The sequence below is a fragment of the Pseudorca crassidens genome, chromosome 13 (genome assembly GCF_039906515.1).
Source record: "Pseudorca crassidens isolate mPseCra1 chromosome 13, mPseCra1.hap1, whole genome shotgun sequence".
Taxonomy (NCBI): Eukaryota; Metazoa; Chordata; class Mammalia; order Artiodactyla; family Delphinidae; genus Pseudorca; species Pseudorca crassidens.
The window spans coordinates 20,693,613-20,720,676 of NC_090308.1; the positions used below are offsets into that span (position 1 = coordinate 20,693,613).

General features: G+C 39.0%; 1 protein-coding gene across 3 annotated transcripts in view; it reads right to left on the reverse strand.

Moving 5' to 3' along the window:
• The window catches only part of ZC2HC1B (zinc finger C2HC-type containing 1B), a 30,355-nt gene extending 7,128 nt beyond the window's left edge, over positions 1-23,227 (reverse strand). For 2 of the 3 annotated variants that reach the window (XR_010933643.1, XM_067701884.1), the window contains exons 1-4: positions 17,527-23,227; positions 16,861-16,999; positions 6,380-6,519; positions 2,818-2,923 (exon numbers count right to left, since the gene is read on the reverse strand). Coding sequence is in view for 2 of the 3 variants with exons in the window: in XM_067701884.1 (XP_067557985.1) it covers positions 2,818-2,923; positions 6,380-6,519; positions 16,861-16,990 (376 nt within the window). In the remaining variant the exon portion in view is untranslated. The remainder of the gene's footprint in view (positions 1-2,817; positions 2,924-6,379; positions 6,520-16,860; positions 17,000-17,526) is intronic. The other variant, XM_067701886.1, reaches the window with a different exon arrangement.
• Between the last annotated feature and the right edge of the window lie 3,837 nt (positions 23,228-27,064).

A 27,064-nucleotide genomic window follows, 5' to 3' on the forward strand; every position in this document is an offset into this window, starting at 1 on the left:
CAGCTAGGGATACAGCAGCACAATACAAAATAGACCAGACAGATCCCTGCTTTCTTGAAACTTACATCCCTTTATCTAGGGGTGGGGGGACAAGAAGGAGATAAACAAACCTGTAATGAAATCAGATGATGATAAATGCCATTTTGAAAAACTACAAAGAGAATTATGGAGGCCTCGATCACTTCTAAATACAGAGGCTGGGGGTGAGGTACACGGGGAAGAGGACACTCAGCAGAGAACTGGAGGGAGGGAGAGAGGGAGGGAGGGAGGGAGAGAGACAGCAGTGCAGATCAGTGAGGGAGGGCTTTGGCTTTCAGCAGAGAGGGCAGCCAGTGCAAAGGCCCTGAGCCGGAAGTGAGCAGGAGCAACACAGGCCGCTGCAGCTGGACTGAGAGACAGTGGACGGCGAGGTCAGGTGGTGGTACAGAACCTAGTGAGGGCCTGCTGGACTCTGCCTTTTACTTGGCAACATCACAGTAGTTATAACCACGGCTAACTAGTCAAGAACAAATGTAATACCGTTTTGCTTAGATCTGCTGGCCTACTCCTCTGTTTCCTAGTGTATCAAATTGGTGTCTTTGTAGCGTCCCGCTTAATGCCACATACTGGGACACGGGACTGCTAAGCCCTAATTCAGGACCGTTCCACTGATGCCTTGCTGCTGCTTTAAAGAAATTCTTTAGTTCACAGAAGGAAACTCTTCCCCTATTTTCAACACTACGCCTGCCTCCCCCGATTCCCAGTCTCTTTCCAGGTTTACTAGAGTGGGGAATGAAAGTCCTGGACTCCGAGGCTGTACTCAGATTTGACTTGGCACACTGTCAGAGTTGTCTAATCCCGATGAATTAAGAAATATTCCCTCTTGGCAAATAAGCTTCAACCTCAAAATCAAAAGGATGTTTTTCACTGGAAGGGAAGCATTATAATATATTCGTTGAAAAAATAAGAAAAGAAGCTATAGTAGAAAGAAATTGTCTTTTCTGAAGGACACTAATTGTTACACTTTAGAAAAAAGCTTGTTAGTGGAAGTTTTACCAAAAGAACACATATATAATTTGAATTATTTTTTTTCTAAGTGAAAACTAAAACCTACCCCATTGTTAAGTTTCTGCAGATCAGGAAAAAACGAATGATTTGAGTTTAGATGGCTGTGGGGAAATTTTTAAAATATCAATTCAATTTTTAAGCCCATGATAAGCAACTCATGAGGAATTTAAAAACTAATGATAAAAATTTCTAGCGCTATTATTACTTTGACTGTGAAATTGGCACTTCTTATTCTGGTTCTGATAATACCTTCAAAATAAGACTTGTGACCAGATGGGCCAATATGATCATGAATTAATTCATATTGCCTTCATAGTACATGCTGATCATAAAGAATGCGCATTATTACTAATGCAGCTCAATGAAGAGAGAAAGCACAGTAGATATCTAATCCAGCTCTGCTGTTTACCAGTTGTGTGCCTCAGTTTCCCTTTCCATAGATTAAAACATTTGGAGGATTATTGCGAAGATGAAATGAAATGGGTCAAGCATATAGTAAGTACTATAATGGTGGTCATACCTTTTCAGTTATTTGAAGAAATTATTTCATTCTAGGAAGGAAATTCTTCCCTTTTTTCTTTTTTTCCAGCCTTACTGAGATCTAATTGAATATAATGTATAAGTTTAAGGTGTACAATATGATGACTGATACACGTATATATTGCAAAATGATTACCACAATAAGATTAGTTAACACACCCATCACCTCACATAGTTGCTTTTGTGTGTATGTGGTGAGAACATTTAAGATCTACTCTCTTAGCAGTTTTTAAGTATATAATACAGTACTGTTAACTAGAGTCACCACGCTGTACTTTAGATCCTCAGAACTTATTCATCTTATTACTGGAAGTTTGTACCCTTTGACCAACATCTCCCCATTTCTCCCACCCTACACTCCACCTATGGCAACCACCATTCTATTCTCTGTTTTTACGAGTTTAACTTTTTAAGGTTCCACACATAAGTGAGGGCATATAGTATTTGTCCTCCTTCTCTCTGACTTATTTCACTTAGCATAATGCCCTCCAGGTTTATCCATGTTGTCGAAAATGGAAGGATTTCCTTTTCTCTTTTTTTTTTTTTTTTTTTTTGTGGTACGCAGGCCTCCCACCACTGCGGCCCCTTCCATCACGGAGCACAGGCTCCGGACGCGCAGGCCCAGCGCCCATGGCCCACGGGCCCAGCCGCTCCGCGGTATGTGGGATCCTCCTGGACCGGGGCACGAACCCGCGTCCCCTGCATTGGCAGGCGGACCCCCAACCACTGCGCCACCAGGGAAGCCCTTCCTTTTCTTTTTATTGCTGAATAATATATACCCCATCTTTATCCATTCATCCATCAATGGACACGTCAGTTGTTTCTATATCTTGGCTATTTGAAAAATGCTGTAATGAACATGGGAGTATGGATATCTCTCTGAGACAGTGATTTCATTTTCTTCCCTTATTTTCAACACAAAACCTGGCACACTGCCATCTCCTAACTTTAATCTCTTTTTAATTTTACCAGACCAGAGAACATTGGTTCTAGACCCCGCTGTTGTAATCAGATCTAACTTTGTACATTTTCAGAGTTGTCTAATCCTGGTAAATTAGGAAATATCCTTTCTTGGCAAATAAGTTTTAACCTCAAACAAACCCACATATCTTTATATCCCAAAGCAACTTTAGATGTCATAGCTTTTGCTGACTGCCAGCAAATCCCAAAGCCAACAGTGGCCCCCTCTGACTCTGTCATTCGATAGTTGAGATGCTCACTCCAACTCACCTGGCCTGGTTGGGACCACACTGGCCTCCAGGGCCCTGTTCTGCAGCAGAGCTCCCACGGCACTGGTTACAGTCGTTCCTCTTTTTGGACTCATCTGAACCCTACCCTACAGAGAGAGAGAGAGAGAGAGACAGAAAGACAGAGAGACAGAGAAAGAGACAGAAAGACATAGAGACAGAGAGAGAGAGACAGAGACAGACAAAGACAGAGAGAGAGGGGGCAGAGGGGAAGAGTTCTGTAACCTCAGGTAGCACACAGGATGTAAAGCTGTCTCCCCTTCACCAGCAGCAGGATGGAGTCATGTCTGGGACCTGCGACACCCAGGGGAGGGGGACACGCACACCCTGTACCTTAGTAGCCTCATTCCTGTCCTCCCTGCTGGGGCTCAAAACCATGTCTCGGGTTTTCGAGCTTTCATTCCATAATCAAGCCCTTGGTGGAGTGGTGATATGTTAATCCTGTAAAATTAGTTGTATGGAGACATAAGAAATCACTTAATGTCAATAAGGATAGTTATGGAACATTTTAGTTTTTCATTACACTTGAAGATGATTTTGTTTTTAAATACATGAACAGAGAAGAAAAACAGACACTGGCAGGCAGCTAGTGTTTTAAACATGGAATTCCAACATCTCCATGCCACTCCCCTCCCTGCTGAGCAGCAGTAGCAGAACAGTCACAGTAATACAGAAGAAGGACCAAAAGGTTCCTTGGGAGCTCCTTTGTATACTCCTTTTTACCTCGCTACTGATCCCTCAACATCTCCATGGCAACTCCAGTATAAAGATAACCTGTTCCTCCAAGTGAGAATCCTCACTTGGGCAAGGAGAGCTAGGAGGCTAGAGCAGGCAGCTCATCCCCAGCCAAACAAAGAAAGCTATTTTCAGAGGCCCACACTGGTCTCTTTTGGTTAAGGGTATGACACATTTTTATACTTGATTATGTTTAAAATAGAAACACATTTCAGCTGTGCTGTTAACAGCCCTTCAAAACTGAAACAACACCTCCCTTTTTGTTCTCCTTCTCAATAAGCTCCACTATTAGGCAGGGCCCCAGAGTGGTGAAGCTGGCATAAGGGAAACAGCGCTGCTGTTCAAATACACTCTACAGCGAGTTTACTCAGAAAGCAAGCAATTCAGAAAGCAAGCAATTTTTCTTCTGTGTTCCCAATCACCACTTAGCTCTGGAAAACAAGGAGAGGAACAGGGCCAAGTCACTGGCTGCACTCAGGACAGCCAGCTGGCCTTCTTCAGGAATAAAAAGCACTTCCGTCTGCTGCTTCCCTCTGCTCCCCTTGGGCCCACTGACGCCCACTAACTTTGTGGACTGGTTAGAAGAATCGTTCGAAGAAACATAATGCACCCTTTACTGCTTTAGGAAGTATGGAGTTGTCCTTTTTCCAAAACTAAGTTGAAGTCAAGCCCAAAGCAGTCATATTCCCCACCAAATTGTGGGGCCTATCCCACTATAGGAAAAGACCATGAGAGGGGAAGGAGGGCAGGGCAATTGTGGAAAGAGGAAAAGGCCAGGGCACCCTGTGTGCAAGGCACTGTACTGGTATTACCTATAATCCTCCCAACAGCTCGGCAAGACACACGTTAAAGTGAGCCTCAAAGAATTGAAGTAACTTTTCCAAGTTTACCTGTAGATAATATAAAACTGAAAGTCAAACCCTGACTACTGACTGAAAAATCTGGGCTCTTTCTACATTGCACTGCTTCCCATGATATTTCAGGTGTAAAGATTGAATCTCTACAACTACATTTATCATAACCACCTTGCCTGCCCCACCAACACACCTATCTCCTGCCTCCTGTGTTCCTTTATCTAGATGTGTCGTATTATCTGCCAGGCTCTGGAGCTAAAAACCTTTCTGCCAACACTGATCCTCTTTTACCTTATACTCGATCAGCTTCTCCGTCCCAACAATTATTTCTTAAATCTACCCGCTCCTCCACACTCACACTCACACTCACACACACACACACACCCCATTAGTCTTCTTACTCTGAGCCCTCATTTTCTTTTCCTGTTGCTGTGGCTTCTAACTGGTCTCTCGCCAAACCATCTTGAACACTAACTGCAAGGGTGATCTTTCTAAAAAACCAATTCCATGTCACTCCAATCTGCACTATGTGACCAGTTTACACTGCATATAGAATGACACATGAGGCCAGTGATGGATGGCTGGACAGAAAAGCTGAGGTGGTCAGTCTGCAGGGAGAAGAAAAAGCAGCAGCAGAGCAGGAAGAAGAGACAAGATGGAAAGATGGACAGGAGGACTTCCTGGGTTCCAGGGAACTTTCAATTCCTGCTTCCAGGCCCTCAGGCTGGTTGGCCTCAGATTTAGGGCACCTATTCACTTAATCCCCTTTTTCCTCCTCTCTGAGCCAGCCTGGCTTAAAGCCCTTGTGGCTCTGACGCTCACCTGGACTGTCCCATCCCGTCACTCAGCCACAGGCACTCTAGGCTTCGCTCCACGTTGCGGGCTCCTCAGGCCACGAGCTGGACACTTTGTGCACAGTGTCCTTCCCAACTTCAAATCTAGACTGGTAAACCCATCTGTATTTTGCAGAAAGTATCTGCTTCTCTTTGAAGCCTCTGCTGAATCACAAGTGGCCTCTGCCTCCATCTCGCTCCTGTATATGCCAACCACTACACCTTCCTACTGCACTGTTTCCAAGGCCACCTCCTCCTCCGAATCACAAATCCTTGGTCAACCAGCACTTGGCACAGTGGCTGCTTCAGCACAGATATTCAGTAACTGTCTAGTATATGCTGAGCTAGAGCTCAGGTCCATAGTCCGTGGGGTGTGCTATCGTTAGAGAGGGTCCCATCCCTATTACATATTGGATATCATGGAAATCTTTCTAAACATGCTTCATACTGTTAAGTATTGAGAACAATTTAATCTTTTCTTGGTATCTAAGCCATGTTTATGAAACTAATGGTTCTCATGGTATGCTGTAAGCTATGTCCCCGGCACCTTTGATGTGTATGGAGCTGTCTGCTCTCCCCAGTGTTGTCTTTATAAATCTATTGTCTTCCTGGTCCAGTGTTATTTTACTTATTTGTACCTATTTATAACAGCTGTTTTATCCATTTACCTTCAATTGCTGACTCTGGCTTTGAATAGGGTGAAGACCCCTCTCCACAGAGCAAACACATGACCTGTAGAACAAGACCTCCCTTGTGACGGCTTCCCCCACTTAGGCCAGTTTCACCTCAGGTTCAAGAGTCTTTTTGAGGTGGTTAAGGCTGATAACCACCATTGGTTAGAATTTTACCGTAATACTATAGAAGCACTACTTATACATCTAAGGCTTCAACCTAAGAAGCTTCAAACACTGTAGAAAATTTTTTTCTACAACACCCAAAGGTGCTGTTAGCTGGGAAGCACCCCTCAAAAAGAAGCCAAGTCCCATGAAGATGAGCGACAGTAATTGGCTATCTCGATCCTCACACTTCTCAGGATGGGTAATTTAGGTTCCCTAGCAAATTCTACCTGCTTTCCCTAGGCATGTAAGGGCACAAGAGCCAGCACTTGGGGAGAGATATTCACCTGTGCCCTGGTTGCCAATTTGGCTGCTGTCTGGGCTGGATAAAAGACTCGGCGAGAAGACTGATCCTTGCAGAAATTAATGTGTTGAGTGGCTGCGGTTTCATTAAATCTCCTCATACAATATGGACACCGAATATAATCTGAATGTAAAGATAACAATGAAAAAGCAATTAACATTTCAAAAACAACTCTGGAAGGGACTATATGAAATGAAGTAAATAGAATATGAACTCTGCTCCAACATGAAAGAGAGGTACCAAACTCTGGTTTGAGACAGGCTATTCCAGAGGGGGAGACATGCAAGGGCTCAAATAAAGGACAAGGTTTGGTAAATTTTTTCTACCTATGCACTTATTTCAGTTAAAAGTGTTCCCTTAAAATGTTTACATGCTATGTTGCTTTCTTAGAAAATAGATTAATTATATATACTTCGGAACTTCCCAATTAAATGAATTATTTAGTGAACGATTATGTAAAGAAAGGAGTCCTAGAATCACAGAATATTGATATTGATGACTGAAGGGCACAGAAGATTCAAAAGCCCCAGCTGTGGTACTGAGTGGGACAGAAGTTTATACAAAAGTTATGGAGCTACAGAGGGAGTAAGATGTTTCAAAATGTGGGTTTGGGGGATGGCATTTGAAACCAATGTCACAGTCCTTCTGCAGTGGCCAGATTTTCCCACTGAACTCCTAAGTGAGGAGGCAATTGATATGTTCAGAAAGGGGGTTAGGAAAAGGGAGCAGGTGAGGGTTCAAAAACAGAAAAGGGAAGAGCTTCCTGTGTTAGAACCTCTCTGGCAGCCCTGAGGGCACGGGGTCCTCTGAGGTTCTGGGGAATACCCATTGGTCTCAATTTGTCTCATTTGCAATTACTAGACAGTGGGAAAAAGGAGAAGTGAGAAAGATCTAAGGTCTTCTCAGAACATGGAGATGCTCACATGTTCCAAAACCAGGTTGGAGCCTCCTCCTCCAAAGCAAGGGGGACCATGGGGGTCGTGTTGTTTTGTTTTGCTTTAGGCGCCTGGAAGGATGACAAAGTGGACATGTGCAACGTAAGAGAATAACTACCTCTTTCCCCAGGAAGGGCCTGAGATAGCACCACCTTAAACTCTGTGTGGAAGTTTGGTTTAGCACAGAGTCAAAATTCCTACACGTGTGAATGGGTATTTAAGGCAGTGAGGTCTTCAAAGTTAAGAGTTTTTTGAAGACATCTTTTAAAGCAGTTTGAACAAATCATTGAACAATGATTTGAACAAATCATTGAACAATGATTTGAACTACTTGAACAAATCATTTCCTAAAATGAATACTCATAAAATGAAAGAATTGGAATATGTAAGGAATTGGAATGAAAGAAATGGTTAGCACTTAACCTAACAGTTTATTGCACACTCTGGAAGGCATTACTTCATCATTAATTCCATACTTACTGAACACCTATTATGCTCCAAGCAACTTGGGGATACAATGTCTCTGTAATCAAGGACTAAGCATTCTAATACAGAAACAAAATTTTCCCATAGTGACAAATTCCTTGAACAAAATAGAACAGGACAAAGTAAAATAGAACAAAATAAAATAAAATAGAAATGGTGAAGGCTATGCAGCCTGCCTGACTGGTTCTGAGCCTGAGCTCTTCACCTATGTGTGTGAACTTGGGCATGTTTCTGAACCTCCTTAAGCTTCAATTTCCCCAGTACCTACATATCACCTGTATCATTGAGTTGTTATGAAAGTTAACTATGATAATCCACAGTAGGGCCTGGTACAGTGGGTGGGGAGAACATGCTGTAACTATAAGGAAACAGGCCCAGCCAGGTTGTGTTCCAACTATCAAACAGGAAAGAAACTGCTTATGAAAACTAAAATAGGAAGTGCCATTATCATGCAGGACTCATTTACGATGGTGCAGAAAAACATCTAGAACGGGGTTCATGGTTCAGGGGTTATTTCTTTAGTTTTACCGGCTGAAAAGTCAAGGTTTATATCAGAAATGCTGCTACCATAAACCAGACTCAGTTTGGGCAAAGACAGTGATTATGGCAGTGACTGTGTTGCTTCCTTAATCCCACTTGTTCATTCATTCATTGTGCCCTTCTGTGTGTTTGGCACTATATGCACTGTGGAGGAAACCAAGTTGAAGCGTAGTATTTCCCTGCTGACAAAGATCTTAGAGACGACTAGAGGCCTAGGTAAAGAAGCAGACAATTACCACTCCGGGGAATAAGCTTTGAAAGGAGGAAGCACTAGGTCCTCCAGGAGTCCACAGGAGGAACACGAAGCCCAGACTTTAGGGGCAGGGGAAGAGAACATCAAATATACTGAGAATGCAAAAACTCTTTTCTTGCAACAATAATTTGAACACAGCATGGCTGAGCTACACGTTCGACCCTCGTCTCAATCTGAGTCACCTCTTCCTCTATCAATAATGATGTCATAAAAATCACTATGTGCTATCTATTTCAATAGATAATGATTTATAACTAATTAATTTATTAATTAATTTATTTTTTGCCACACCGTGCAGCATGCAGGATCCTAGTTCCCTGACCAGGGATAGAACCCGTGCCCCCTGCAGTGGAAGCTTGGAGTCTTAACCACTGGACCACCAGGGGATTCCTGATAATGATTTTTAATGTCTTATTCCGTATCTCATAAAAGATTAAAGTAGAAAAACAAGCATCATTTAAAAATGCAAGCACTTTGTTGAGTACCCATGTCTACATAGCCCTGTGAAACGTGGACCAAATGTCCCAGGACCACTGAAAATCCCAATTGTAAATATTCTATATCACTGCCCTCATAAACTGTCACACAATCCTGGAAAGTTGAATGATTGGCAAACTTACTTAAGTCAGTAAGAATTAGAATAAATACATGCACGTCACAAAAACTGAGCCATGAAATAAGGAATCATGCTGGAAAAAAAATGGAAGCTCATACCTACTAGGCCATATGATTAATAATACTAGTAACATCTGTATAAATTTTCTAAGTATTTAAGCTGGAGAATATATGGGCTAATATAAAATCCCTGCACAATCAAAATAATTGAATAGTAATGAAAATGTGCTATTGGAGGTAATCATTTTGCTTGGTGCATAAAATTATAATAAGGGCATAGGGAAGAATTTAATTATAAAACTGTATGTTAGCATAAAAATGTAAAGGGCAGAAAAATAAACTGTACACTTGATGAGGCCTGTACACAAAGGGAATTATTTATTTTAAAGAAACAATAATCCCCACATTTTAAATCCAATGTGGAAATTAGAGAAATTCACACAGCAGACCATCTGACATGGTTTCACTATTCAACTAAAGAACTAGAAGGTAGCCATCAACCCTGCAGCTTCTGCTATTAAAATGAAGTAGTTCTCATAAAAGATGCTTTTATTATACAAAGCTTCTTGCTAAAGTATTATCAAAATCACAGCCATAGATCTTTCTATGGAACATCTTAAGACAACACATGATTTCAAGTTAATTTTCATAAGCACCTAGCAAAAATGAAGCAATTATTAAGAGTATTTTCTGGTACTGAAGTTCAGATGATTTATTTTACGGATGATTTTTATAGTACTACACTTTGGTTTTGTTTGTTTTACTTTTTATTTTATTTATTTATTTTTTGGCTGTAACACTTGGCTTGCGGGATCTCAGATCTTAGTTCCCCAACTAGGGATTGAACCCGCGCCCCCGACAGTTTAAGTGTGGAGTCCTAACCACTGGAACACCAGAGAATTCCCTTTTTATACTTTTTAGAATGAACTTTGAGGAATAAGTTATGTGCATTAAAATGCACCTATTTTAAGTGTACAGTTTGAAAAGTTTTGACAAATACATACATTTGTGTAACCACCCCAATTAAAATATGAAACAAGTCTATTACCTCCAAAAGTTCCTTCATGCCCCTTTTCAGTCAATAATTCCCCCAAACCCAGACTCAAGCAACCAAAGATCTATCTTCCTGTCACTAAAGATAAGTTTTACCTCTTCTATATCTTACTACAAGACAGCATCCATGGTGTGCTACATGTATAGTTGCACTTTCTTCTTACTGTTCAGTTGTATTCCATTTTGTAAATATTCCACAGTTTATCCATCCACTTGTTGATGGTCATGTTCAGTTTATGCTACTTAAATGGAGCTGCTATAAACATTAATATGTAAGTCTTTTTTAAGGACATGTTTTCCATTTTTTGCACAAACAGCTAGGAGTGGAATCACTGTATAGGTAAGTGTATGTTTAACTTAAGAAAATACCAAAGTGGCTGTACTATTTTAGACTCCCAGCAGCAGCAGCAGCAGCAGCAGCGTATGAGCGTTCCAGTTGTTCCATATCTTAACCATCACTTGTATTGTCAGTTTTTTATTTTAGCCATTCAAGTGGGTGTGTAGTGGTATCTCACTGTGGTTTTTTTTTTTTTTGCGGTACACGGGCCTCTCGCTGTTGTGGCCTCTCCCGTTGCGGAGCACAGGCTCTGGACGCGCAGGCTCAGCGGCCATGGCTCACGGGCCCAGCCGCTCCGCGGCATGTGGGATCTTCCCAGACCGGGGCACGAACCCATGTCCCCTGCATCGGCAGGCGGACTCTCAACCACTGTGCCACCAGGGAAGTCCTCTCACTGTGGTTTTAATTTACATTTCCCTGATGAAAATGATGCTGAGTATCTTTTCACATGCTTAATGACCATTATTTTGTGATGTTCTGTTCAAATACATCTCTTGCCTTTTCCTTATTGGGTTGACTTACTATTGAGTTATAAGACTTCTTTATATATTCTTGATATTTGACTTTCATCAGATACATGTATTATAAATATTTTCTTATCCTGTACCTTGCCTTTGCATTTTCCTAATGGTGTCTCTCAAAACTAATGTTTTTAATTTTGGTGAAGCCCAATTTATCAACTTCCTTTTTAAAAACCTGTTGCTGCATTTTGTGTCCTGCTTAAAAAATCTTTGTTGACTCTTAGATAAAAGATGTTTGGTTTTTCTAGAAATCTTATAGTTGTTGCACTTTATAGGTCAATGATTCATTTTGAATTAATTTTTGTGTATAGTATAAGACTATCCTTTCCCATGTTGAATTACTTTTGTTAAAAATCAACTGCCCATAGATTGGGGGGAGATCTATATTTAGATTCTCTTTTCTGTTCAATTGATATATTAATACCAAATTTCCATGATTACTGTAACATTATAGTAAGTCTTGACATCAGGTAGTGTAAGTCCTCCAATTTTATTCTTTTTTCAAAACTATCCTGGCTATTCAAGATCCTTTGAATTTCTGTGTAATTTTAGAATCAGCTGGTCAACTCCTACTTGGCAAAGAAAACTTGCAGGGATCTTCACTGGAACTACATTGAGTCCATAGATCAATCTGGGGAGAACTGACATCATAACACAATGCATGAGTCTTCCAAACCATGAAAATGGTAAATCTCTCCATCTATTTTAGTCCTCTTTAATTCCTCTAAGCAATGTGTTGTGGTTTTCATTTTAAAAGTCTTACACATATTTTGTTAAATATATGCCTAAGTATTTCATGTTTTTTACATGATTGTAATGGCATTTTTCATTTCATTTTTTCAGTTGTTTATGCCTAGTGTATAGAAATACAATTCACTTGTGTATATTGACCTTATAACCTGAAAGCTTGTTAAAGGAACTTTTAATTTCAGTAGCTTTTTTTGTAGTTTCATAAGATTTTCTACATTTACTCATTCATGATCATGTTGTCTGTGAATAAGGATAGTTTTACTTCCTCCTCTCCAATCTTTAAATTTATGTGTATGTATGTATGTGTGTATAAAATATATAATTTTTTCTTATTACACTGGGTACTATGTCCAGTATAGTGTTAACCAGAAGTGGTCAGAAAGGACATCCTTGCTTTTTTCTTAAATTCAGTGGGAAACTGTTCAGCTTTTCACCGTTAAGTGTGATATTAGCTGTAGATTTTTCAGAGATGTCCTTTATTAAAAGGAAGTTCCCTTCTATTTCTACCTTTCTAAGAGTTTTCTTTTTTAAACATGTATGGGTATTACATTTTCTCACAGGCTTTTTTCCTGTAGCTACTGAGATGATCACATGCTTTAAAAAATATTTTGTTAATATGATGAATTACATTTACTATTTTCTTCCTTCTACTTAATTTAGGTGTAATTTGTTCTTCTTTTTTTTAACTTTTTTTAAAAAATAAATTTATTTATTTATTTTTGGCTGTATTGGGTCTTCGTTGCTGCGCGCGGGCTTTCTCTAGTTGTCGTGAGTGGGGGCTACTCTGTGTCGTGGTGCGCGGGTTTCTCGTTGCGGTGGCTTCTCTTGTTGTGGAGCATGGGCTCTTCAGTAGTTGTAGCACACGGGCTCTAGAGCACAGGCTCAGTAGCCGTGGCACACAGGCCCAGTTGCTCCACTGCATGTGGGATCTTCCCGGACCAGGGCTTGAACCCGTGTCCCCTGCATTGGCAGGCAGATTCTTAACCACTGCACCAGCAGGGAAGCCCTTTTTCTAACTTTTTAAAGAGGAAGTTTAAGGCAATTGATTTAAACCTTTTTTCTTTTCTAATATAAGCATTTAAAGCTATAAACTTCCCTCTAAGCACTGCTTTAGCTGAATCCCACAAATTTTGGTATGTTTTCATTACCATTCAGTTCAAAATATTTTCTAATTTTTCTTGTTCTTTCTTCTTAGATCCATGGGGTATTTAGAAATGATTTATTTCCAAATATTCAGGAGTTTTCTAGATATATTTTCATCATTAATTTCTAATTTAATTCTGTTGTGGTCAAATAACATAGTCTGTATGATTTCAGTCCTTTTAGATTTATTAAGACCCACTTTGTGGTCCTGCACGTGGCCTATCTTGATTGAACGTTACATGTGTACTTGATAACAATTATACTCTGCTGTTGCTGTGTATCACACTATAGCTATAGATGTTAATTGGGTCAAAATGTTACAAGCATTTCAGACTGATAGGTCTTCTTGATGAATATATCTTTTTAATTATTATCTCTGTTAATAATACTTGCCCTGAAGTTTACTTTTCCTGATATTAGTATTAGCTACTCCAGTTTTATGATTATTATTTGAATGCATATCTATCTTTTCCTGTGCTTAACATGTCAATCTACAATTGTTCAGACACTGCTGGTATTTCTCTTTTTATCCAGAGGAAAAGCACAAATCATAAGTGTACGGCTCCATGAAATGCTCACAAACTGTGCACACCCGTGAAACCAGCCCAGATCAAGACACAGAGAGTTCCCACCAATCCCCCTTGAGTTGCCTCCTAGTTGTCCCCACCCCTCCAAGTAAAATGACCTCCTGACTTCTAATCTCAGAGACTGAAACCTGAAGCTTCTAAAAAATTGAGTTTCTGATATTTATAAATAAGGAAGTCTGCATTCCTGCCATCCTTTGAGAAATCAGACCCAGCAACCTTGGGTGTGCGTTCCTTTGAGGCAGCTGTGTGCTGAGGCAGGAGCAGCTGTCCCTTAGGGAGGGTGTAGCCTCTCTAGGCCCACCTGGCTCACCTCATTTTGTCACCTGCCTGGCTTGCTTATTTGTGTCTTTATATTTAAGGTGTGTTTCTGTGGAAAGCATATAATTGGACCTTGCTTTATTATTCAGTGTGACAATCTCTGCACTTTATCCTAAGTGTTTAGGTCATTTATATGCAATTGTCCACATGGTTAGGTTTAAATCTATCATCTTGCTATTTGTTTTTATCCTACCAGGTCTTTGTTCCTTTTTTCCTCTTTTCCTGTCTTTTTTTAGATTGAATTTTTTTCCATGTATTGTCTTATTAGCTATACATCAATATTTTTGAATGTTTACTCTAGGGCTTATTAATAGGGATCTTTATGATATAATACTCTATCTTCAAACAATGCTATACCGGGCTTCCCTGGTGGCGCAGTGGTTGAGAGTCCGCCTGCCGATGCAGGTGACGCGGGTTCATGCCCCGGTCTGGGAAGATCCCACATGCCGCGGAGTGGCTGGGCCCGTGGGCCATGGCCGCTGAGCCTGCGCGGCCGGAGCCTGTGCTCCGCAACGGGAGAGGCCACAGCAGTGAGAGGCCCGCATACCGCAAAAAAATAAATAACTAAATAATAAATAAATAAATAAAATAAAATGCCTATTATAAAAAAAAAAAAAAAACAATGCTATACCTATTCATGTATACCATAAGAACCTTTCAACAATATACATTCATTTTCCTCACTCAACCTTATCCTATTATTTTCATACATATCACTTCCAAATGTTATAATACCCATGTTATTACTTACACTTTAAAAAGTCATTTATAACCCTCAGCTGACATTATACTCAATGGAAAGCAAGACAAGGATGTCTGCTTTCACCAGTGCTATTTAACATGATATTGGAAGTTCTAGCCAGAAGGTTTAGACACAAAAAAGAAATAAAAGGCATACAAATAGGAGAGGAATAGGTAAAATTATCTCTGTTCACAAATGACATAATCAAATATGTAGAAAACCCTTAAGATTCCACACCAGAAACCAACTGTTAGAGCTAATAAGCAAAATTCAGCAAAATTGCAGGACAAAATCAACTCACAAAAATTGCCTGTACGTCTATACACTAACAATCTGAAAAGAAAGTCAACAATTCCATTTACAATAACATCAAAAGAATAAAGTACTTAGAAATAAATTTAACCAAAGAGGCAAAAGACTCATACACTGAAAACTACAAAGCACTGCTGAAAGAAATGAAAGAGGACGTAAATGAATGGAAAGACATTCCATGTTCACGGACTAGAAGACAATATTGTTAAGATGACAACTACGCCCAAAGTGATGTACAGATTTAATGCAATCCCTATCAAAACTCAATGGCATTTTCAGAAATAGAAAAATAAACCCATCCTAAAAATTCATATGGAATCTCAAAGTTTCTAAATAGCCAAAATAATCTTAAAATACTCTCCACTTCCTGATTTCAAAACATACTACAAAGCTATAGTAATCAAAGCAGTGTGGTACTGGTATAAAGATAGACATATAGAAAAATGGAATAGAATAAAGAGCCTAGAAATAAGCCTTCATATATATAGTCAATTGACTTTTGATAAGTGTGCCAAGACCTTTCAATGGGGAAGGTACAGTCTTTTCAACAAATAGTGCTGAGAAAGGTACCACATGTAAAACTAGATATCCAACTTCCAATGATCTTACTTTATACCACATTCAAAAATTACTTGGATCAAAGATCTAAATATAAGAGCTAAAACTATAAAAACTGTTAGAATAAAAAACACAGGGGAGAGACTTCAAGATACTGGAGTATTTGACATCAAAAGCTAGGCAACAAACAAAAAAATAGGTAAATTGGACTTCATCAAATTACTTTTGGGCATCAAAGGTACCATCAAGAGAGTGAAAAGACAGTCCACAGAATGAGAGAAAATATCTGAAAATCCTATACCTGATAAGGGATTCGTGTTAACATTAATCTAATCATGCCTCTGGACCTAATTTCTAATTTACAAAAAAACAGGGGATGGAGAAACAAGTTAAATGTCTATTAATGTGACTTAAAAAGCAGACAAATCCAGAACATGAGACATTCTAAAAGATAAGTGGCCTGGCAGGGGTATTTTGCAGGATTAAAAGGGACTAAAGAGACAACAAAAGACAATGCATGAACCTTGACTGAATCCTGGATTGTGGCTGAGTGGTGAGGAGAGAGCTTCAAAAGACATTCTTAAGATAACTGGGAAAATATGACTTCATATATTTAGTGTGATAATAGTATTGTGGTTATGCAGAAAAATGTACTTAAGAAATGCATGGTGAAATAGTTATGGGTAAAGTGTGATGATGTTTAAAACTTACTTTTAAATATTTATGCCCCCTCACAAAAAAAAGAGAAAGAGATAAAAAATATGACAATAATGTCCAAATTGTCAAATTTAAGTGGAAGGTATATGAGTGATCATTGTACTATTCCTTCCTCTTTTCTGTGTATTTGAAAATGTTCAAAATAAAAAGCTGAGGGTAAAAAAGCTGTGGGCCACTAACTGTACAACTTGAAATGGTTAAAATGGTGATTTTATATTTTTATCTCAAAAAATTAAAACAGCTGTGGGTATTTGATGCTATGGAGCTATTACAGAACTGCTTAAACTGCTCTGCCCAGCTCCGTTCTCATAAACCAGGATGTGAGGGGCATCCCCTGGAGTTCTGTAATGCCATAACACTGGGTACAGTGGTGCACTCATGTTGAGGTAGAGTTAGAAGGAAACACAGAATCTTTACACAGAATTGAAAAAAATAGGATAATATAAATTTTATGATAAATTTACTTTTATATAATTTAATTACTATTGTTAATTTTAGAGTTTATAGGAGGAAGGCATAATGACTAGGCCAAAAATCAAGCATAGCCTCAATTGGTTAAGAGTAAAATGTCAAAAGCAAACCAAACTGGACACACACCTAGGTTGATGGACGGAGGGGGTGGAGGTGGGAGAGGCTGGCCTTCTTTAATGGCTAGTGTACACTGCTTTGCTGATCGAATCGCAGTAATGAAGTCTTCATGTTGTTGTCTCCAGTTAGATTTTCTCATGGATTGAGGCTATAAAAAAATAAAACGTATACTAACCTAGACTATGTATCTCACCATTATAATTTTTTTTAAAGCTAGGATTTGAACTTACAAGAAACAGAACTGTGAAATTTGGAGAAAAAAGAGAATTTGTTTTCCAAAGGTACCAAAAGAGGTTTGGAAAATACAGTAATAAAATTTGCAAGTCACAATAGTGAGGGAAAACACAAAATAACAATCAGGAAAACAAAGAAATTACAAAACTTTAAAGGAAGACTTAAATGTAAGATTAAAAATGACTGTCTTCCAAGTTAATTGCTGGATTTAATGCTACTCTAATGAAAATATAAACGAGATTTTTTTGCCACATCTGGAAAGTATCTGAAATACATTTGGAAATCTAAGTGAGCATGATTAAAAAGAAAACAGTAAAGGTGGATTATACTTACATGACATTACACTGCATTATCAAGCAAAAATGAAACCAGAGAGCCAGAAAAAGGCTTTAATGTACTGAAGGAGATAATCAAGAACAGCAAGGAAGATATCGATAGTACCTTGGATTGAGGAGCCTTCCACACAGTGGGAATGTCAGTGCCCTGTAATCTTTGTTTTAAGGAATTGAAAGGTTTACGCTTTTTGTTGAACAGTTTTCTACGTATTGGTCCATGCCTTTCCTAGAAAAGAAGGAGTGGGGATTAAAATTTTTAACATGTACAATCACAAAGTTCGTAATGCCTCAGTGTACTCAAGCAGCCCCTGCTGCAGTGACTGGGTTGCACCTTCAGAGCCAAGTTCATTCTCTAACTCTCAAATCACAGCAGAGCAAATCCATCTGGCTCTCTTCACCCATGTTACACATAACGAGATATTGTGTTTGGGCAAGGTCAATAAAAGGCCTCTTCAGCTAAAGAAACTTACTTAAAATTTGGTCTTACATATTTAACTCTATCACTTGGGCTCAATGAATAGTTCCAAGCATTAAATAATGTTGAAAAGGCAAACTTTCTAGTTTAAGTTGAAATAAATTATTTCTGATATTCGGCTAGGTACTCACTGAAGCCAAGGAACTTTTCTTATTTCTTCTATTCTGTTTCCTGCCTTCACTGCTCTTAAATTCCAAAAGCACGTCATCCAGGAATTGAGTCCCAATAACCTTAACATTGTTTTCCCATCATTTTGAAGGAACTCTTTGCATACAGCAAGGGGAAACTTAGCTTCTTACCAGTGGAACCTTCTCAGAAAAGCTCTTCTTACCACTCAACATTTCAAAATTGAGTTTAACTGGGTTACTTTTCTACACACAGCAAATCAAACCACTTAACTCCTGAAAAGGAGTGGAGAGGTTTCAAAGAAATATTTGAGAACATCTGCAAGAAACAACTGGGACAACCATACCACGAATGAAAAATACACCAATTCCATTTAAGTTATGAAGACATTTTCCCTTAGTGTGTCCAAACATTTCACATTCATGAAGTCATTTATTTTAGAGCAAATCTAAGCTTATAATATTAAATTTTAAAATATTACAATACTTATAAGACAATCGGCAGAGAAAACTACTCCAGGCAGTAGACCTGTAAGTACTCAGCATTTCTGGTAAAAAAAAAAACAGGGAGCCAGCATGCAGAGCTTTGCCTGTGTACCATTTTTATAAAGTCTGCACTGCACCACTATGGGATTATGCCAGGATCTTTGCCTTCCACTCTTAAGTCCTCTTCCTTGGTGGTCATGTAGCTCACAACAGCTATCACTTAGACAGTTGCTTTGTCCAGACCCAAAAAATACAGGCTCCATGAAAAATCACTGCACCTGGCTACGAACAAGCCATACCACTTTAAACTGAAGGAGAGAGAGAGAGAGCAGACCACTTGATCAAATGCTCTTTGTAGCCTAGAAATGGGTCAATGAAGTAAAACTCAAGAGGACCCAAGAATACTTGGCATTTAGTGATCCCTCTTCAAACGGTACCTTCTAGGTCTCAAATCCATTCTCATGGGGTGCAGTCCTGGGTTAGCAAAGGCAGCTCCCTAGTGGATTGTTGGGATACAACAGGCCCTGTGAGTTCCCCTTCTAGATCCAGCAAACTCTAGCTGCGGTTAACTAGAACAGATATTTCACTTTTAAATTCCCCACAGAAATAAAACCTACAACCTCATTTGGTAGTCTTTTGCCCCAAATGCAGTCAGGTTTATAGTCCAAATTCTTTTAAGTTCAAAACAAGTCTCTTTGACCTAAATGTCCCAACAGTTCATTATCATCTTAGATTTTTGTTTTAAATCGTTTTTCTTGGGAACTCCTTCATAATATGGGGGGCCTACTACCTGTCTGTTTCCCTAATTTTGAAATAAATCAAGCTTTTATTCAACTTTATAGGCATCAATCCGGGGACCTGACATGCAGTTAGCTTGAATCTAATTAACAATTAGGTCTTGGAACAAGCCTTACATCCATTTTGTTCAAATTACATAAAACCCCTGAAACTAGGGAGTTCTGTCTTTATACGTGGCAAAGCAGGAAACAGAGGGAGGTTAAAGGACTTGTCAGAATTAGTGACAAATTTGAGGCTAAAAGCCAAGTTTCCAGATGCTCCAAATTCAATGTTCATTCCTCTTGACTAGCTAATTTCCCTGATGCTTTGGCCTTAAAATTTGAATTTTTGATGCTTATAGAAAAGGCGAAAGAGCCAAAACCTCTCAAGAGACAATCAGCTGTGCCAAGATACTTTCATCTGGCTTCCTTTTAGTAAGAGGACCATGTTTAATAAGTTCCCTTTTGAATGGGGCAGCACTGATCTGCTTAAGTGTCCTCTGGGCCTGCCAGCCATAGGTTATGTACTTTTCTCCCCTTGCTTTCCCTCCACATCTGTCTTTAATCTTTGCCACTGTGGCCTCCTCACTGACTTGACAGTTCATTTAACTCCAATGAAACACATCTACAAAATGTCTTTATGTTTACCAGAACATCTGCTGCAAAGCGTCTTCCACAGACTTCACAGGGAAATAATTCCTGATTGCCATCTGTATAGGATCCAAGAGCACATTATGTTAATTTCACAGAATTGCCTGCCCGAGAAGAAATGATTAACTGGAGGAGACCTCAATAGCTTGATATCCTCACTCTCTTTTCCCCTCTCCAACTACTTCCTTCTATTAAGAAGATCCTTTCTAAAACTCACCCGTTTTCCTCTCCTAACCTAGACTTCTCACTTCACTGAACAGATAAAGTCCATATGCTTCAGGCAACTAGAGTATAATTATTTAATATTTAATATATTCTTAAACTAACTGCCTGATAGCTTAGCTTTAGACATAAGTGCAAAGTTGATACCCTAGTATGAAGTCATAAATAATCCAATGGTAACATCTTTTAAGACTGCTACTAGAATGTAAGGCCATGTATGTGCTAAATGAAGGCATGCCATTTTATCATGGACAGTATGAAAAGGGTTGCCTAGTCATTGAATTTACGGTAAACTTTCCTGAGAATGGCTCTCTCTCTCTTGATAAATCTCTTTGCCGGAAAAACTCCTACCTGAGAGGAAGGAAGTAGAAGAGGATGAAAGGGACCAAGTAGAATTGGTGGGCTTTGCTCCAAATCAGGAAAGACAGAGCCAATACAATGGAGAAGCACATGAGGATGATGAACACCATCCCAAGGGTGGTGCTTAGTGCAGGATCTCTTTATGGGGCCTGTGAAGAACATTCACTGCTGATGTTTTATATGCAGTAGAGAATGAGTGAAGGCCTACAATCATAATATGCTCACTACTTGCTACTGCCTTTTTTAAAATATTCAATTATTGTAGTGTTTTCCAAGTTAAATGAAGAATAAACTCAAATTAAAAAAAAAAACTGACTGACTGTGCCCACTATATCCCAATGCCTCAAAGTACCTGACCCACAGTAAGGTTCTCAATAATTACTTGTTACATGTATGGGTCAAACAAGAATTGAGTTTCTACCATAGGACCAATCATTCAATAAATAATTAAACGCCTGCCATATGTAACTCTGTGGGAATACTGAGAGAAACCATACATGGGTCCAGCATAGAAAAGGCAAGTATGTCCATAAATTACTTTAAATGAAGTTAGAAAAGCAAATCATTGTGGAATTCTGAAAAATAAAAGTTTTGTTTCATATTACTGCCTTTCAGTCCATCTGGAGTTGAGTATATAAGATTAAAAAAGCAGTTTGATCATGCAGAAGATTTTGTATTAGACTAACCATTTGGGCTCTATTCTACAAACAAGGTGAGCAATCAAGGACACTGAGTAGGAAGAACCTGAACAGAGCTGTGGAAGATTTATGTGACAAAGCTGAGGAGGGATGAATGGATGGTGGTGAGGATGGAAAGTGGGATATTAGTTAAAAGGCAGAAGATGTAGGCCTGAAATGGAAAGGAAAGAGGAAATGGGAAAAACTGTGGTCAAAGAATCAATAAGATGACTAGATGTGGGGGGAGTTGGGAGGTGACAGAGAGAAGAATGCTGAGGGACTGAGAAGACGGTAGAACTACGGATAGAAATAAAGAATTCGAAAAGAAGGGCCATCTTGTAAGAAAAATGACCTCAGCTTTGGAAATACTGAGTTTGAGATAGAGTCATCCAGCCAGCAGGATGGAAATGAGGGAGGTCAGGGCTAGAGACACAGATGTAGGCTTTGTTTGGAGAGTGATGTAAAGGCATGATATTGCCAGGGAAGAGGTCATGGAAAGAGAAGTACAGGGATGATCCCCAGGGAACTCCATATTTAAGGGCCAAGAAGATGATGATGATAAGCCAGAAGGAGAAGCAGGAGAGAACAGGGTCATGGAAACCATGGGAAGACGGTTTGAAAAAGGAAGGCCTGATTAACAGGAATCAGATGGTAGCTCATTACAGACACTGTTGATTTAAATGATTTCTTCTCACATCTGCCAGATGGTATTATATTTGCAGCACAGGTCATCCATTACAGCATACAGAAATACCACTCTTCCTCTCTGTTCTTCTGGCCTTCTAACTTTATAAGAACTGGGTCTTAATTTTCTTTTTTTTTTTTTCCAGCAAGGATATCCCACCTCTCCACATACTTACTCATTAATAAAAACTACTCATCCTAATTACAAAACTGCTACTTTTTTCTAAAATACTAATGAAGGATGATTTACTTTTATGACTATTACTGTAACATTTGTAGGGTGATTTCCTGTTCCCCAAACACTTTTCCTATGTAATCTCATTTAACTCCTCACAGCAATCCTATGAAATAGGATTGATACTTTTTTTTTTTAACAGATAAGAAAATGAAGGTTCAAGGTTAGGTGACTTCTTGAGGACAACAGGTAGTAAGTAGTAACAATGAGACTCAAACTTGAGTCTCTGTCTCTACAAGTATTAAGACTATTTACTCAATGATCACCATAAATAGAAAGACACTGTATCACTACTAACCTGCAAAGCAAATGGAAGCCCCTGGAGGATCAATGACCTTTGGTTTAAATCAGTGAGTTTTTAATTCAATGCGTTTGAAATAATGACAGATACAATAAGACTCAATTGAACACCTGAGACAGATGGACCACCACATTCTGAACCACATTCAACTTGGAAGCTTGACAGTGAGGAAGAAAGGGAACATGGAGAACCAAACACAGAGATCAACAGAACCTTAAAAGAATCTTTTGAAACAACCAAGATGCCCTTCAATAGGTGAATGGTTAAACAAGCTGTGCTATATCCATACCCTGGAACACAGCTCAGCAATAGAAAGGAACACTACCAATACATGCCACAAACTGACTCAATCTCATTGCTGAGTGAAAAAAGTTAATCTCAAAAAGTCACATAGTGTATGATTCCATTTGTAAAATATTCTCAAAATGACAAGTTTGAGGGGGAAAAGAGATTAGTGACTGCTAAGAGGTAGGGATGGTCAGGGAGGGAGGTGGCTGTGACTATACAGAGGTGGAATGAGGAAGACCTCTGGGTGACGGGACAGTTCTGTATCTTTACTGCGGTGGTGGTTATGCCTGTAATAACATGGTATGGAACTATAAACACTCCTTATACCAATGCAAACTTTCTGGTATTTACACTGTACTGTAGTGAAGATGTAACTTGGGGGAAACTGGATAAAGAGTGCAGGAATCTCTCTGTAATATTTTGCAACTTTTCATGAATTATGTCAAAATTAAAAGTTTACATATCTAGGGGTTGGCAAATTGTGGCCAGTGGGCCCAATCAGAGGCTGCATGATCTTGTAAATAAAGTTGTAATGGTACACCGCCAGGCCCATTTGTTTGTTTATAAAATATCTACTGTCGTTTTCGTGCTACAACAGCAGAGTTGAGTAGTTTTAACAGAGACCTTATGACCTGCAAAGCCAAAAATTATACTTTCTGGCCTTTACGAAGTAGGTTGCCAATGAGTGAATGAGAATGTAGTAATTAAAAATGATTTGTGGGAGAATAACATGGAAAATTTTATTTACAAATAAAGACTGGAAGGATATATATACATATATGGTACACACACTACACATTTAATATATAGTAATTACCTCTGAGTGGTAAGAAAAAAGGTGACTATTTCTTTAGGTTCCTAAATTTTCCATTTTTCTATAAAGATTACGCATTGCTGTTAAAAAATAAAAGAATGACATTAAAAAACCCTTTTGATAGAAAAGATTCTAAACAATGTGTATTAACTTAGCTATTTCTAACTTTACTCTCTCTAATTGGAGTCTCAGTAGACTATTAAAGTGGCTATTGTTTTTATACATTGGTTCATAAACTTAAGACAATTTTTAAAATGAGGAAAGTGATCTGGAAGTGATCAACAGTTTTGTTTAGTATGTTAACAATGAAAAAATAAGCATTACAAAGATCTCAGTTCAAAAATTTTATAAGAAACCTGGAGAGGATTACGGCTGTAATGAAATTGGAAGAAATTCTACTTGAGACTAGACATTCTCTTTCTGAGCTGGAAGTTAAGAATGCTTTGTAGAGATACCTACCAATCCATATTTCCTTATAAAGGCATTACAGAGAACGAAAAAGGAAGACATTTTCTCATTTAGCTGTCAGTGAGTCAAGAAACTCTTTTTAAGTCCTTTGCAGTCCAGGACATGCAAATATTAGCAATATTGACATCTTCCAGGGCCTTATGGCAAAGGGGGTGGCATACTAGCTGAAACTTATTATCTCAGGAACATGACTTATAAAAAAAGGAACTGAGACTAATGAGTTAGGATGGCAAAGAGAACATTCCATCTTATTTTTGCTTTCCCCCAAAATACTACAGTAAAGGGATGTAGAAACATGGAGGACCAGGACAGGGAGGAAAGAGGACAAGAATAAAAAAACTGGAATCTGGAAAGCTGATGGACCATGGTAGCCAACCTGGAGGACATAAAACTACATCAAAATCCACTTCCCAGGTTGATGGTAGAAAAAACTGAGAACCTTCCAGATTTACACTGCAGAGTCCTTCAAATTCACAGAAACCCCTGGAGCAGCACACACCTCTGACACAGGGACAGGATACGTGAAGAGGAGGAAGAAGAGATTGCTAAAATATCAGGGAGAAAGTTTTCTAAAAAGAAGTGAAGATTCCTAGAACGCCCCCCTTCATCCCACAGCCCCTGGGTGATTGTCTTTCTCCAATTCTAGCAGAAGTCTACTCTCCAGAAAGGATGAGAGGAGGTCTGTGCATGAGTCAACATGAGGCACAGCTGAAGGCATGGGTAGGCAGATACAGATGTATATACACGTATACATGGTTGAGTCTCATTATTTGTGCTAGTTACATTCCATAAATCCCTGCAAGCACTAAATGAACAAATACTGACTCATTCATTACTCTCAAATAATGCACTATACAAATGGATTTGTATATCAACACACAATCTTGTTTTATGAATTTGTTTAAAGATACCTTATTTAAATATATACATTGTTGATTCAGTAATATTGAATTCACGGCCAATCACACTATAATGCATGCTTGCATGAAGATTATCTAATAGACATATTTTCTCCATAAGGCATATCACAGCCTTCCTGCACTTAGAAGCATTAGATAGCCCTTCAACACTATGCTTGGGAGCCTTTTAAACAGTGAAATCACCAAGAAAAAGTGCAAAATTATGAAAAGCATGGCACGAAGCAGACCATAAAAAGGACACTTGTTTATAGTAGGACAGCTGAAACAAGAAGGCAGAGCATCACCTTGCTCTACCTTAGCTGGGAACATGTGTGTTGGTTGACTCAACTTTTTAACGGGTTATGTGTCATATCTGTGAATGGCCATGAAAGCACCATGAATATTGATTTAGGGTTACAAATTTTAGTGAGGAGGTGAATTTGCAAATAGAGATTCCATGATTAATGAGGATTAACTGTATATGTATACACATATATACATACACACACACAAAAGTGTGTGTATATGTATATAATCTAGTGATTAATCTCATGATCAGTGATGCTGGAAGCAGAGAATATCCCACACCCACCTTCCTCTACTTGGCTCACAGAATTCTGCCTGCCAGACCCTTACTCTCAAGGCAGAATGGAAGCTTCCCTGGGAATATAATCATTCCATGGAGAAAGAGCTAAAGATACCGACATTGGGAAGATTCCCAAACAGCTCACTCAGACCACCCTACAAAAAAAAAGCTCAAAATCAACCAATGTTACCCATCCAGAGTTCCTAGTGTTCTCGTCCTCCAATCTTAATCATGAACAAACAGACAGGAATTTCCAAAGATCTGAGGAAAATCTCTAGCATGTAAGCCCAAAATAAACAAAAGAGAAATTTAAAGGAAAATTAAAGCTCTTAGAAATTAAAAACTCAACAGATAGAATTAGGGAAATCTCCCAGAAAGTAGAGTGAAATGGCATAGAAATGGAGAGAAACATAAGCAAATTAGGAGGTCCAGGAGATCCTACTCCAAATAGGAGTTCAGAAGACAAAAGGTGAAAATGCAAGGAAGAAAACAAAAATAATTTTAAACTATTTCCAGAAGTGAAAGGACATGAGCCTCCTATTTGAGAGGACACCCACACAAATGAAAATATGTCTAGAACAATAAATATCATTGTAAAATTTCAGAACACTGAAGACAGAGATCCTACTTAGAGGAAAAAAAAGTAACATACAAAGTATAAGGAGTGAGAATGGCTTCAGATTTACAAATAGTAAAAATGGAAATAAATGGGGAAAAATTCTCTAAACTTCTGAGGGAAAATTATTTACTACCCACAGTTTTATACCCAGCCAAGCTATCAATCAAATATGGGGGTAGAACACATTTCCAGACGTGCAAGCTTTCAAAAAGTTTACATCCCATGTACTCTGTCTCAAGAATTACTGGAGGATATACTCCACAACAAGGTGAGTAAAAGATACAGCAAATAGCCATTCAGTAGAGGAGGGAGAGAAGGGGATTCCCAGGATAACAGCTGGGCACCAGAACTAGAGAAGCAACCAGTTCAGACTGGAGGAGTGGGACTAAAGACACAGACATGCTGAAGGCTGTCATAACCTAGATATTCACTGCCTTTGTAATCTGAGGATAGCATGTCCTATATATATCTGGCTCTCATTCTGTTCTATACTTGGCTTGCTTGACGAAATCCCAGCGAAGTGCCTTCTCACCGTTCATACTCACATGTCTAGATAAGCTGAGGATACTCATTTCACTCCACAGGAAAGTTCTGCACTCATCTCTTCAGAGACAGAGAGAGGTCATAAGTATGGAAGCATAAAATATAAAATGAGCATACAATTGCTAAGCCTAGTTTGGCAGGAGATTCAGGATGCTTCAACTATGGTCACTTGTGTTCCCAGGACTCACTCATCACCTGGCTCACTGACATCACCACACATGGGGCTCTTGTAAACTCTAAGAGCTGAAGTCAGACTCAGAAACTATTCAGCTCATCTTCTCAAGGATGCCTTGATCAAACAGTAGCAATTACTTCCCTCATTGAGCTAGATTTGTGCTTCTCAGTTGCTCAAAACAAGATACTGTGTTTATAGGGATGCCATGCAGGTGATGATTAATATAAAAGTCCAGATAATTCATAAAAGTTACCCAAGGA